The sequence below is a fragment of the Oncorhynchus clarkii genome, chromosome 13 (genome assembly GCF_045791955.1).
Source record: "Oncorhynchus clarkii lewisi isolate Uvic-CL-2024 chromosome 13, UVic_Ocla_1.0, whole genome shotgun sequence".
Taxonomy (NCBI): Eukaryota; Metazoa; Chordata; class Actinopteri; order Salmoniformes; family Salmonidae; genus Oncorhynchus; species Oncorhynchus clarkii.
The window spans coordinates 27,686,622-27,699,412 of record NC_092159.1 but is presented as its reverse complement, the minus strand read 5'-3'; the positions used below and the strand labels follow the sequence as shown (position 1 = coordinate 27,699,412).

Sequence of the window (12,791 nt, the reverse complement as noted above, 5' to 3'; positions counted from 1 at the left end):
GTGCGCAACCGGTCTGCTAAAACCTTTGCAAGAATCTTGTAATCTACGCACAGCATGGTCGATGGCCGCCAGTTGCCAAGGTCAGTTGCTTCCCCCTTCTTATAAAGAAGTGACAGCACACCAACAGCCATTGATCCCCCCGGGACCCCCGTCTCAAAGATGGCCTTCAAGACTTCGAGAACCACTGGTCCAAGTATACCCCAAAACTTGAGGTAAAACTCAGCCGGCAGCCCATCCATCCCAGGCACCTTCCCTTTTCCCATCCTCCTAAGAGCGCTCTCAACCTCTTCTAGTGAGATCTGGGCCTCCATCACGTCTCTAATGTCCTCTGGCAACCGCCGGGACAAGTGTTCTAAAAACACGTTTCCCTGCTCTACATCTATTTCCCTTTCCATAAATAAACCTTGGAAATTATCAGTTGTCACCCTGACCATTTCCTCTGGTTTACTTACTATACTACCATTTTCTTCCCTAACTCCCTTCATTACCTTCCTACTCTGTCTGGCCCTAACCGACTTAAAGAACATAGCGGAACAAGTCTCATTATGTTCTAGAAAGCCACTATGCGCACGCTCCAGGAAAGCTTGAGCCTTCTGCTCCTGCAGCTCCCTGAGCTGTGCCTTTAGGGCTGCGAATCTCTCCCAGTCAATCGACCCGCCGAGGTTGCCTGCCTCGTACTCGAGTTCAATTAACCTTTGGATACGATCCACCTCCCTCCTTTCCTCCCTTTTTTTCCTTCTACAATATCCTATTATAAAAGCCCTTATCCTCCCCTTGACTAAATCCCACCACTCTAACACCCCCTCGCACATGGACCGGAGGCCGTCAAGCCTCCGAAAGAAACAAAAAAATGCATCAACGAAAGCCTGCTCCTCCAGTATATCCCGATCTAACTTCCAGTACCCCCTACCGAAGAGGCAGACTGGCGACCCCACCTGCAGGAACACCCCGTCGTGATCCGTGAAGAAAACAGGCAACAGCCGCCCAGACAACTGACCCAAAGACCTGGATACAAAAATGTAGTCGAGCCTCCGCGCAACCCCCCTGGAGTTGCGCCATGTAGGACCGACCATTGCCGGAGTAGTGTGCAAGCCACCATCAACCAGACCATGGCAAGCCATTAGCCCAGAGATGGCACCTGCACTGCTATCACCGCCTAACCCTAAATCTATATTAAAGTCTCCTCCTATCACCAAGTGCCTGTTTGTAACACACAGGGGCGCCAGACAGTCCATCTCCCTCCTGTCTAACGCCACCTGTGGCCCATACACCCCAATTAACCTATATCTAGCTTCTCTAAACTTTTTGACTGCCCACCTTTGAGAATTTCAGCATCCAAGTTGTCCTTGACACGGACATGTCTGATTTCAAGAGGAAACCCCTGCAATATCCGTAGTAACTTTCCACCTCACTGCGGAGCTTCTCTCTCTTTTCAGGGTTCACTCGATAGGCATGTTGTTGGATCGGGGCCCAGTCGCCAAATGTACTGAACCCTGATATTCTAAAAGAGAATGAACACTGATATTCTAAAAGGGAAACAACGTCAATATAATTATACCCGAAAATTGTCAGTTGATTGCATAAATAAATATGGTTACTAAATGTTACATGAATTGTAAATATGAAATATAAACCCAAATGTACAACCCTTTGTTAATATGTATTGTATGTATAATATAGAACAAAGTAATATGTATAAATCACTGATATCGATTGGGGGGGAAATCAGGATGTAGATGATGTTGAAACGAACACAACTAAAGAAAACACCTGGAAATGGGAGATATCTTTTACCTCACAGGTTAGAGGACAACCTGCAGAAGACAGTCATGTTGACATGTTGACATGTTGACATGTTGGAGTGATGTTGACATGTTGGAGTGATGCATTTAAATTTAGGGGTCGCTAAACAAAGGAATGTAACACTTATTTTGTCATCACTCATCAATATCATGCTAAAATAAATTGTGCCGAGAGGAGGGAGATGAGGTTGCACGTCCTGTTAAAACTAACAGCTCAAAAACCACACAGATTCTGGGAATAATGTGTACATCACTGTTTGGAGGACAACTTGTAGAAAACAGCCAGCTACATTTTGAAGTGTTGCATTTTGATTCAAGTGGGTCACCAACATGGTAAGTGTAACACAACTCTTTTTGTGTTAGTCACTTTTTGTTAAATCACATAAATAGTACTCTTTCAATTCAGAGCCTGGATTTTTCCCAAGGCTAATATCCATATCACGCTGAAATCAATTGAATGGGGCAAACTTTTAGGGTTCTACATTGTGAAATTAATTAAAATACTCCAACAACATTAAACCATTCTACATTGTGACATCAATATCACAAAATAACTCCTTCATGTATGCATTGTCTGATGTTTGATCAGAGATCTTTTATCAGAGTATCTCTTGTCACACTGATCACAGCTATAAGGTTTCTCTCCTGTGTGTGTTCTCTGGTGTGACATCAGCTGGCCAGATCGACCAACACTCTTCCCACACTGATCACAGCTATAAGGTTTCTCTCCTGTGTGTGTTCTCTTGTGTAGAGTCAGATGGCAAGATTGACCAAAACTCTTCCCACATTGGCCACAACTGTAAGGTTTCTCTCCTGTGTGTGTTCTCTGGTGTAGAGTCAGATGGCCAGATTGACTAAAACTCTTCCCACATTGACCACAGCTATAAGGTTTCTCTCCTGTGTGTGTTCTCTGGTGCACTGTCAGCTCTCCAGATCGAGCAAAACTCTTCCCACATTGACCACAGCTATAAGGTTTCTCTCCTGTGTGTGTTCTCTGGTGCACTGTCAGCTCTCCAGATCGACCAAAACTCTTCCCACATTGACCACAGCTATAAGGTTTCTCTCCTGTGTGTGTTCTCTGGTGTAGAGTCAGAGAGCGAGATGTTGTAAAACTCTTCCCACATTGATTACAGCTGTAAGCTTTCTCTCCTGTGTGTGTTCTCTGGTGTTGAGTCAGATGGCAAGATCGACCAAAACTCTTCCCACATTGACCACAGCTGTATGGTTTCTCTCCTGTGTGTGTTCTCTGGTGTTGAGTAAGATGGGAAGATCTACCAAAACTCTTCCCACATTGACCACAGCTGTAAGATTTCTCTCCCCTGTGTGTTCTCTGATGAATTTTAATGCCTGATGAGGTGAATCTCTTCCCACAGTCAGAGCAGCAGTGAGTTCTCTTCCCTGTGGATCTCTGCAGGTGTTTGAGTTGTTCTGATCCGGAGAGACTCTTCTCTGCCTCTTCAGCATCACAAGGTTGTTGAGGCTCCCCAGAGGATCCATGATAGTTAAATATCTCTCCTGTGTGAACAACAAAGTCAGACAGATGATTAAAGGCCCACAACAGCGGTAATCCACTGTAAAAGGTGATGCCAACAGCGTAGTAGAACAATTGACGTCTGTAATAAATGTTACAATTATTTGACAATTGTCTTAAAATGAGCAAAAAAAAGCCATATTTTGTCTTGTTTTCACATTAGTAGTAACATCGATGATTGTAGGCTAGAAATAAGTCATTCATGTTGTTAAAACTATAAACAGTGTGCCAGATGGCTTTTGATCTCCAATATAGGCAACTTTCTGTGTTTGCTAAAATTGCGGCACGAGGGCAATTTGATTGCAAAAACTCCTCCCTGCTAATGAGGAAACCGATAGTTATGGATGTACTTTTTCTGCCTGGAGCAGAAATGGTGAGCAAAGATTTTAGTTTTTCACAATATATTCTGAATGTGAAATGGGGGAAACTCTGGGGAGTAACCTCCATTTCCAGGTTGCTTATGAGTACATTTCACACTACTTTGGATTATAATTGTAAGGCTAGTTTGAATGTCCTGTTTAATATAATGTTTGCTACAGTATTATGAATTATGTATAATTATTGAAGAACCGCGTTAATGACAGTATCCATTTGGGTGTTGTCAATAAAGTTAGAATTATTTTTTACAATTTTTTTTATTTCACATAACACAATGGAAAAAACCGATATACAGTGTGTGCAAATGGAGTAAGGAGGAAAGGCAATAAAAAGGCCATAGTAGCGAAGTAATTACAATTGAGCAAATTAACACTGGAGTGACAGATCTGCAGATGATGATGTGCAAGTAGAAATACGGGTCTGCAAATGAGCAACAAAAGTAAATAAAAACACGGGATGAGGTAGGCAGTTGGATGGGCTATTTACAGATGGGCTGTGTACAGCTGCAGCGATCAGTAAACTGCTGAGATAGCTGATGCTTAAAGTTAGTGAGGGAGATTTAAGTCTCCAACTTCAGCCATTCTTGCAATTCGTTCCAGTCATTGGCAGCAGAGAACTGGAAGGAAAGGTGGCCAAAGTAGGTGTTGGCTTTGGGGATGACCAGTGAGATATATAGTCTAACCAGACACATTAGAATATGTGGACAACAACAAATACCTAAGTCAGAATCGTCCAGAGTAGTGACGCCAGTCAGGTGGCAGGTGCAGATCGGTTGAAGAGCATTTAATTCTACTAGCGTTTAAGACCAGTTGGTGGCCACAGAAGGAGTTTGGTATTGCATTGAAGCTCGTTTGGAGGTTTGTTAACACTATGTCCAAAGAAGGGCCAGATGTATACAGAATGGTGTCATCTGCGTAGAGGTGGATCAATGAATAGCCCGCAGTAAAAGCAACATCGCTGGTATATACAGAGAAAAGAGTCGGTCCGAGAATTGAACCCTGTGGTACCCCCAAAGAGACTACCAGAGGTCTGGACAACAGGCCCTCCGATTTGATACAGAACTCTATCTGAGAAGTAGTTGGTGAACCAGGCGAGTCAGTCATTTGAAAAACCAAGGCTGTTGAGTCTGCCGATAAGAATACGGTGATTGACAGAGTCGAAAGCCTTGGCCAGGTCGATGAAGACGGCTGCACAGTACTGTCTTTTATCGATGGCGGTTATGATATTGTTTAGCACCTTGAGTGTGACTGAGATGCACCCGTGACCAGCTCGGAAATCGAATTGCACAGCAGAGAAGGTACGGTGAGATTCAAAATGGTCAGTGATCTGTTTGTTAAAACTAACAGGTCTGTGAGAGCCGGAATTCTTACTGGTTGGTAGGTGATCAAATACTTACAGTGGGGAGAACAAGTATTTGATACACAATCCAGAAAATCACATTGTATGATTTTTAAGTAATTAATTTGCATTTTATGGCATGACATAAGTATTTGATCACCTACCAACCAGTAAGAATTCCGTCTCTCACAGACCTGTTAGTTTTCTTTAAGAAGCCCTCCTGTTCTCCACTCATTACCTGTATTAACTGCACCTGTTTGAACTCGTTACCTGTATAAAAGACACCTGTCCACACACTCAATCAAACAGACTCCAACCTCTCCACAATGGCCAAGACCAGAGAGCTGTGTAAGGACATCAGGGATAAAATTGTAGACCTGCACAAGGCTGGGATGGGCTACAGGACAATAGGCAAGCAGCTTGGTGAGAAGGCAACAACTGTTGGCGCAATTATTAGAAAATGGAAGAAGTTCAAGATGAGATGAGATTTATGATATTTATTTATCAGGATATTTTATACATGCAGGCTGCAATGTTAGCATTTTTGAGCTTTATGTATCTTATTAAAAAGAAAGTTAGCAACGGCAATGAAAATGTTTCTTTATCATTTTCATTTAAATAGAATGTAGATTAACCACAGAGAATGATGTTGAGATAAACTATAATAATTATTATTACTATTATAAATTAAATTAAACTGTTCCAATAAAATGTGAATATGAAAATCATAACTGGCATCAGATCAGTAGAAATGGTCAGATAACTTACACCAAATGGAAAAGGTTGCTGACTGCTGGTGTAGTCTATTACCAGAAACTATATGAGCATAACGACTGCTGGTGTAGTCTATTACCAGAAACTATAGGAGCATAACATCAGAATTTACAAAGGCCAGCAGCCGAGTGAGGAGTAGGGTAAGGAAGAGGTTTTTTCTGATGGTTAGGCTATCTTGTTTCAGAGGGGTGTCATCAATAGCCCATAATGACAACAGATAAACAGAAATACCTTATTTACATAAGTATTCAGACCCTTTGCTATGAGACTCGAAATTGCTTTCAGGTGCATCCTGTTTCCATTAATCATCCTTAAGATGTATCTACAACTTGTTCGTAGTCTAACTGTGGTAATTTCAATTGATTGGATATGATATGGAAGTCACACACCTGTTAATATAAGGTCCCACAGTTTACTGTGCATGTCAGAGAAAAAAAACAAGAAATGAGGTCGAAGAAATTGTCCGTAGAGCTCCCAGACATGATTATTTCGAGGCACAGATCTGGGGAAGGGTACCAAAAAAATTCTGCAGCATTGAAGGTCCCCAAGAAAACAGTGACCTCCATCATTTTTAAATGGAATACGCTTCCTAGAACTGGTCACCCGGCCAAACTGAGCGATTGGGGGAGAAGGACCTTGGTCAGGGAGGTGACCAAAAACCTGATGGTCACTCTGACAGCGCTCCAAAGTTCCTCTGTGGAGATGGGAGAACTTCTTTGTGGAGAAGGACAACCATCTCTGCAGCACTCCAACAATCAGGCCTTTATGGTAGAGTGGCCAGACGGAAGCCACTCCTCAGTAAAAGACATGACAGCCTGACTGGAGTTTGCCAAAAGGAACCCAAAGGATGAATGGAATGGAAAAAGTTTGCCGACTGCTGGTGTAGCCTATTACCAGAAGCTTTAGGAGCATAACATCAGAATTTACGAAGGCCAGCAGCAGAGAAGAGTTTTTGTCTGATGGTTCGGCTATCTTGATCTCTGGCTCCCGAGTCATTTGTGTGTCTTAATTATTTAATCAAACAGAGTGCTTAAAGCATCAGACCAGTTCAGTACATATAGTTGATTTAATTAAAACACGTAGGGTGTGTCTATATATGGAAAAAATACACGTTATAACATTTCTACCAATCGGTTGGTAGAAAGAAAAGACTCTTGGTTGACCCAATATTTTTTTTTAGTTGGGGCCCTAGTGCATTCATTAAGTTCAGACCGCTTCCCTTTTTACACATTTTGTTACGTTACTTATTCTAAATTTGATTTTTTTTTAGAGAATTAAATGAAAATGTTAAATGTTTCAGAAATGCTTGAGACTCAATTAAATCAATGAATCATGTAGAGGATATACAGTGTTTGTTTACATTTACTGATAAACATTGGAGTAAAAAAAAGCTTATATTTTGGGGTTCTGATGGGGTACGACAGTTGACCTAAGCTCATGGGGCATTTGTAAGTGATTTCTTCAAGAAACAATGGGTACATATAATTAATGTATAAGTCCCAAAATGGATGTAACAACTGCTGAATGCCCCTTTAAGACTACATATTGGGCTAATCTAATAGGAGAAATTGAGGACTACAGTATTTCAGGCATTGTCATTAGATGCATTTGATCAATTGTTGACGTTTTGTTGATGGTCCACTCTTGATGTTCTACACGTTACAGTGTAGCTTCAGCCATTCCTACAGAACAACATTAAAGTGTAGAACCCCTTTACTGCATATTGGTTCAACGACTGCAGAGACGGTACTTACTGGTGTTGAACAGATCTCCAACCTCCTCCTCTTCCTCCTTCAACGTGACAGTCATCTCCCCCTCCTCCTCCTCCTTCACGCCAAAAACTGCATCCTCTTTCTCCTCTTCTTTTACTGTAACATCGTCCTCCTCTTTCAATCTGAACGCGTCTTCCTCTTCTTTCACTGTAACAGCCTCACCCTCTACTTCTTGTTTAACCGTGACATCCTCCTCTTCCTTCTCCTCTTTCACAACAATGTTCAGCCACAGACCCTCTTTCTCCGGCCAGCAGACCCCCTCTTCTTTAACAGGACGAGAGTAGTTGAGTGAACTCATGGTCGGGAATGTTAGCTAGCTTTATTAGCGACTAGGCTACTGCTAACTAAACCAGCCAGCTACTATAGCTGACTAATACAAAAAACGTAATATTAAATAGGTTAACAAGTTTAGACACAGAAGTGTGTCGAAAACAGAGTAGCTAATATATACCGAAAGCGTATAAATAACTTGAATCTTTCGGCTATGTTGGTTAGCAAGCTACCGAAGTGGTTGACGAGCTGTTTCTGAAGAACCGTCCATTAGATTATACGTCACGCTGGCAGCGTTGCCTGAAAGACGCACATCGCTGACTGGAGGGGAAACGCAGCTGAGGATCATATTTTATTTTCAGATAAATATTATTTTACGTGAATTTAATTAAATAATACTATTATATTGAGACATACAAAGACCTGAATGTGTTGTTTGACTAGTGCAAGTAAAAATACGTTTACTACAGAACATTTAAGGCAGTTTCATTTAAGTCATACTAAACCTAAATAAGTAGCTAGCTAATGTAGGTCTATACTGCTCCTACGTAGTGTAACAATACATCATGTAGATGTATATAATTAACGACTAGATCTATACTGCTCCTACATGGTGTAACAATACATCATGTAGATGTATATAATGAACAGACTAGGTCTATACTGCTCCTACATGGTGTTACAATACATCATGTAGATGTATATAATGAACAGACTAGGTCTATACTGCTCCTACATGGTGTAACAATACATCATGTATATGTATATAATGAACAGACTAGGTCTATACTGCTCCTACATGGTGTAACAACATTCCTTCCCACTTTTTCCGCATTGTGTTACGTTAGCCTTATTCTAAAAATGATTTAAAAGACATTTCAAATACTCAAATCGACAATACCCCATAACGACAAAGCAAAAACGCTACATATTTTTGCTAATTTATTAAAATCAACTGAAAAATCACAGTTACATAAGTATTCAGACCCTTTACAGAGTACTTGGTTGAAACAACTTTGGCATCGATTACAGCCTCCAGTCTTCTGGGGTATGACATTACAAGCTTGGCACACCTGCATGTGGGGAGTTTCTACTATTCTTCTCTACAGATCCTCTCAAGCTCTGTGAGGTTGGAAGGGGAGCATTGCTACACAGCTATTTTCAGGTCTCTCCAGAGATGTTAGATAGGGTTATTTAGAGAGCCCAGCTCTGGCTGGGCCACACAAGGTTATTTAGAGACTTGTCCCAAAGCCACTCCTGTGTTGTCTTGGCTGTGTGCTCACGGGTGTTGTCCTGTTGGAAGGTGAACCTTCATTCCCAGTCTGAGGTCTTCAGTGCTATGGAGCAGGTTTTCATCAAGAGTGGCCTCCGTCTGGCCACTCTACCATAAAGGCCTGATTTGTGGAGTGCTGCAGAGATGGTTGTCCTTGAGGAAGGTTCTCCCATCTCCACAAAGGAACTCTGGAGCTCTGTCAGAGTGACCATTGGGTTCTTGGTCACCTCCCTGACCAAGGCCATTCTCCCCCGATTTCTCAGTTTGGCTGGGCGGTCAGCTCTAGGAAGTCTTGGTGGTTCCAAAAATTCTTACATTTAAGAATGATAGGGGAGACTGTTCTTGGGGACCTTCAATGCTGCAGAAATGTTTTTGTACCCTTCCCCAGATCTGTGCCTCGGCACAATCCTGTCTCGGAGCTCTACAGACAATTCCTTTGACCTCATGGCTTAGTTTTTGTTCAGACATGCACTGTCAACTGTGACCTTATATAGACAGATCTGTGCCTTTCCAAATAATGTCCAATCAATTGAATTTACCACAGGTGGACTCCAATCAAGTTGTAGAAACATCTCAAGGATGATCAATGGAATCAGGATGCATCTGATCTCATAGTAAAGTGTCGGAATACTTAAGTTAATCAATGTGCACATGTATTTTTTTAAACTAAACTTTTTGGTTTGTCATTATGGGGTATTGTGTAGATTGATTAGGGGTAAAACAAATCGTCCATTTTAGAATAAGGCTGTAATGTAACAAAATCTGTAAAAAGTGAAGGGGTCTGAATACATTACGAATGCACTATCCTATAGCTAATACTAATACCTAATACACCACACACTATAGCTAATAGCCTACACCCTAAAGCTAATAATAATACCTAATAGCCTACACCCTATAGCTAATACTAATACCCTACACCCTATAGCTAACAATAATACTAATACCCTACACCCTATAGCTAATAATAATACCTAATAGCCTACACCCTGTAGCAAATTCTAATACCCTACACCCTATAGCTAATTCTAATACCTAATACCCTATAGCTAATACTAATACCTAATAGCCTACACCCTATAGCTAATACAAAATCTAATACCCTACACCCTATAGCTAATACTAATACCTAATACCCTACACCCTATAGCTAATACTAATACCCTACACCCTATAGCTAATACTAATACCTAATAGCCTACACCCTATAGCTAAAACTAATACCCTACACCCTATAGCTAATACTAATAGCCTACACCCTATAGCTAATACTAATACATAATAGCCTACACCCTATAGCTAATACTAATACCCTACACCCTATAGCTAATACTAATACCTAATAGCCTACACCCTATAGCTAATACCTATTAGCCTGCACCCTATAGCTAAAACTAATACCCTACATCCTATAGCTAATACTAATACATAATAGCCTACACCCTATAGCTAATACTAATACCCTACACCCTATAGCTAATACTAATACTAATACCCTACACCCTATAGCTAATACTAATACCTAATAGCCTACACCCTGTAGCTAATGCTAATACCCTACACCCTATTGCTAATACTAATATCTAATACCCTACACCCTATAGCTAATACTAATACCTAATAGCCTACACCCCATAGGTAATAAAAAATCTAATACCCTACACCCAATAGCTAATACTAATACCTAATACCCTACACCCTATAGCTAATACTAAGACCCTACACCTTATAGCTAATACTAATACCCTACACCATATAGCTAATACTAATACTAATACCCTACACCCTATAGCTAATACTAATACCTAATACCCTACACCCTATAGCTAATACTAATACCTAATACCCTACACCCTGTAGCTAATGCTAATACCCTACACCATATAGCTATTACTAATACCTAATACCCTACACCCTATAGCTAATACTAATACCTAATACCCTACACCCTAAAGCTAATACTAATACCCTACACCCTATAGCTAATACTAATACCTAATAGCCTACACCCTATAGCTAAAACGAATACCCTACACCCTATAGCAAATACTAATACCTAATAGCCTACACCCTATAGCTAATACTAATACCTAATAGCCTACACCCTATAGCTAAAACTAATACCCTACATAGCTAATACTAATACCTAATAGCCTACACCCTATAGCTAACACTAATACCCTACACCCTACAGCTAATACTAATACCCTACACACTATAGCTAACACTAATAGTAATAGCCTACACCCTACAGCTAATACTAATACCCTAAACCTTATAGCTAATACTAATACCCTACACCCTATAGCTAATACTAATACTAATACCCTACACCCTATAGCTCATACTAATACCCTGCACCCTATAGCTAATACTAACACCTAATAGCATACACCCTATAGCTAATACTAATACCTAATAGCCTACACCCTATAGCTAATACGAATACCCTACACCCTATGGTTAATACTAATACTAATACCCTAAACCTTATTGCTAATACTAAAACCCTACACCTAATAACTAATACTAATACTACTACCCGACAGCTAATACTAATAGTAATACCCTACACCCAATAGCTAACACTAATACCCTACACCCTATAGCTAATACTAATACCCTACACCCTATAATTAATACAAATACCCTTCACCTAATAGCTAATACTAATACCCTACACCTTATAGCTAATACAAAACCCTACACCTTATAGCTATTACTAATACCCTACACCCTATAGCTAAAACAAATACTAATACCATACACCTTATAGCTAATACAAAAACCCTACACCTTATAGCTACTACTAATACCCTCCACCCTATAGCTAAAACTAATACTAATACCTCTCACCCTATAGCTAATACTAATACCCTACAACCTATAATTAATACTAATACCCTACACCTTATAGCTAATACCCTACACCTTACAGCTAATATGAATACCCTACACCTTATTGCTAATACTAATACCCTACACCTTATAGCTAATACTAATACCCTACACCTAATACTAATGCCCTACACCCGATAAGTAATACTAATACCCTACACCTTATACTAATACCCTACACCTTATAGCTAATTTAATTTTAATGTTTTAATTTATCCATTATTTTACCAGGTAAGTTGACTGAGAACACATTCTCATTTGCAGCAACGACCTGGGGAATAGTTACAGGGGAGAGGAGGGGGATGAATGAGCCAATTGTAAACTGGGGATTATTAGGTGACCGTGATGGTTTGATGGCCAGATTGGGAATTTAGCCAGGACACCGGGGTTAACACCCCTACTCTTACGATAAGTGCCATGGGATCTTTAATGACCTCAGAGAGTCAGGACACCCGTTTAACGTCCCATCCGAAAGACGGCACCCAACACAGGGCAATGTCCCCAATCACTGCCCTGGGGCATTGGGATATTTTTTTAGACCAGAGTGCCTCCTACTGGCCCTCCAACACCACTTCCAGCAGGATCTGGTCTCCCATCCAGGAACTGACCAAGACCAACCCTGCTTAGCTTCAGAAGCAAGCCAGCAGTGGTATGCAGGGTGGTATGCTGCTGGCCATAATACTAATACCCTTATAGCTAATACTAATACCCTACACCTTATAGCTAATACTAATACTAAAACCCTACACCCTATA

The 12,791-nt window shown here is 40.7% G+C and overlaps 1 protein-coding gene across 1 annotated transcript; it reads right to left on the bottom strand.

Annotated features, from left to right (window-relative positions):
* Positions 1–2,169: 2,169 nt before the first annotated feature.
* Positions 2,170–8,015, bottom strand: LOC139364479 (zinc finger protein 436-like). Its single transcript, XM_071101267.1, has 2 exons — positions 7,578–8,015; positions 2,170–3,317 (listed from the first exon to the last, which is right to left on the bottom strand). Exons 1-2 carry the CDS (start codon positions 7,891–7,893, stop codon positions 2,362–2,364), a joined length of 1,272 nt encoding a protein of 423 aa, XP_070957368.1. The 5' UTR covers positions 7,894–8,015; the 3' UTR covers positions 2,170–2,361.
* Between the last annotated feature and the right edge of the window lie 4,776 nt (positions 8,016–12,791).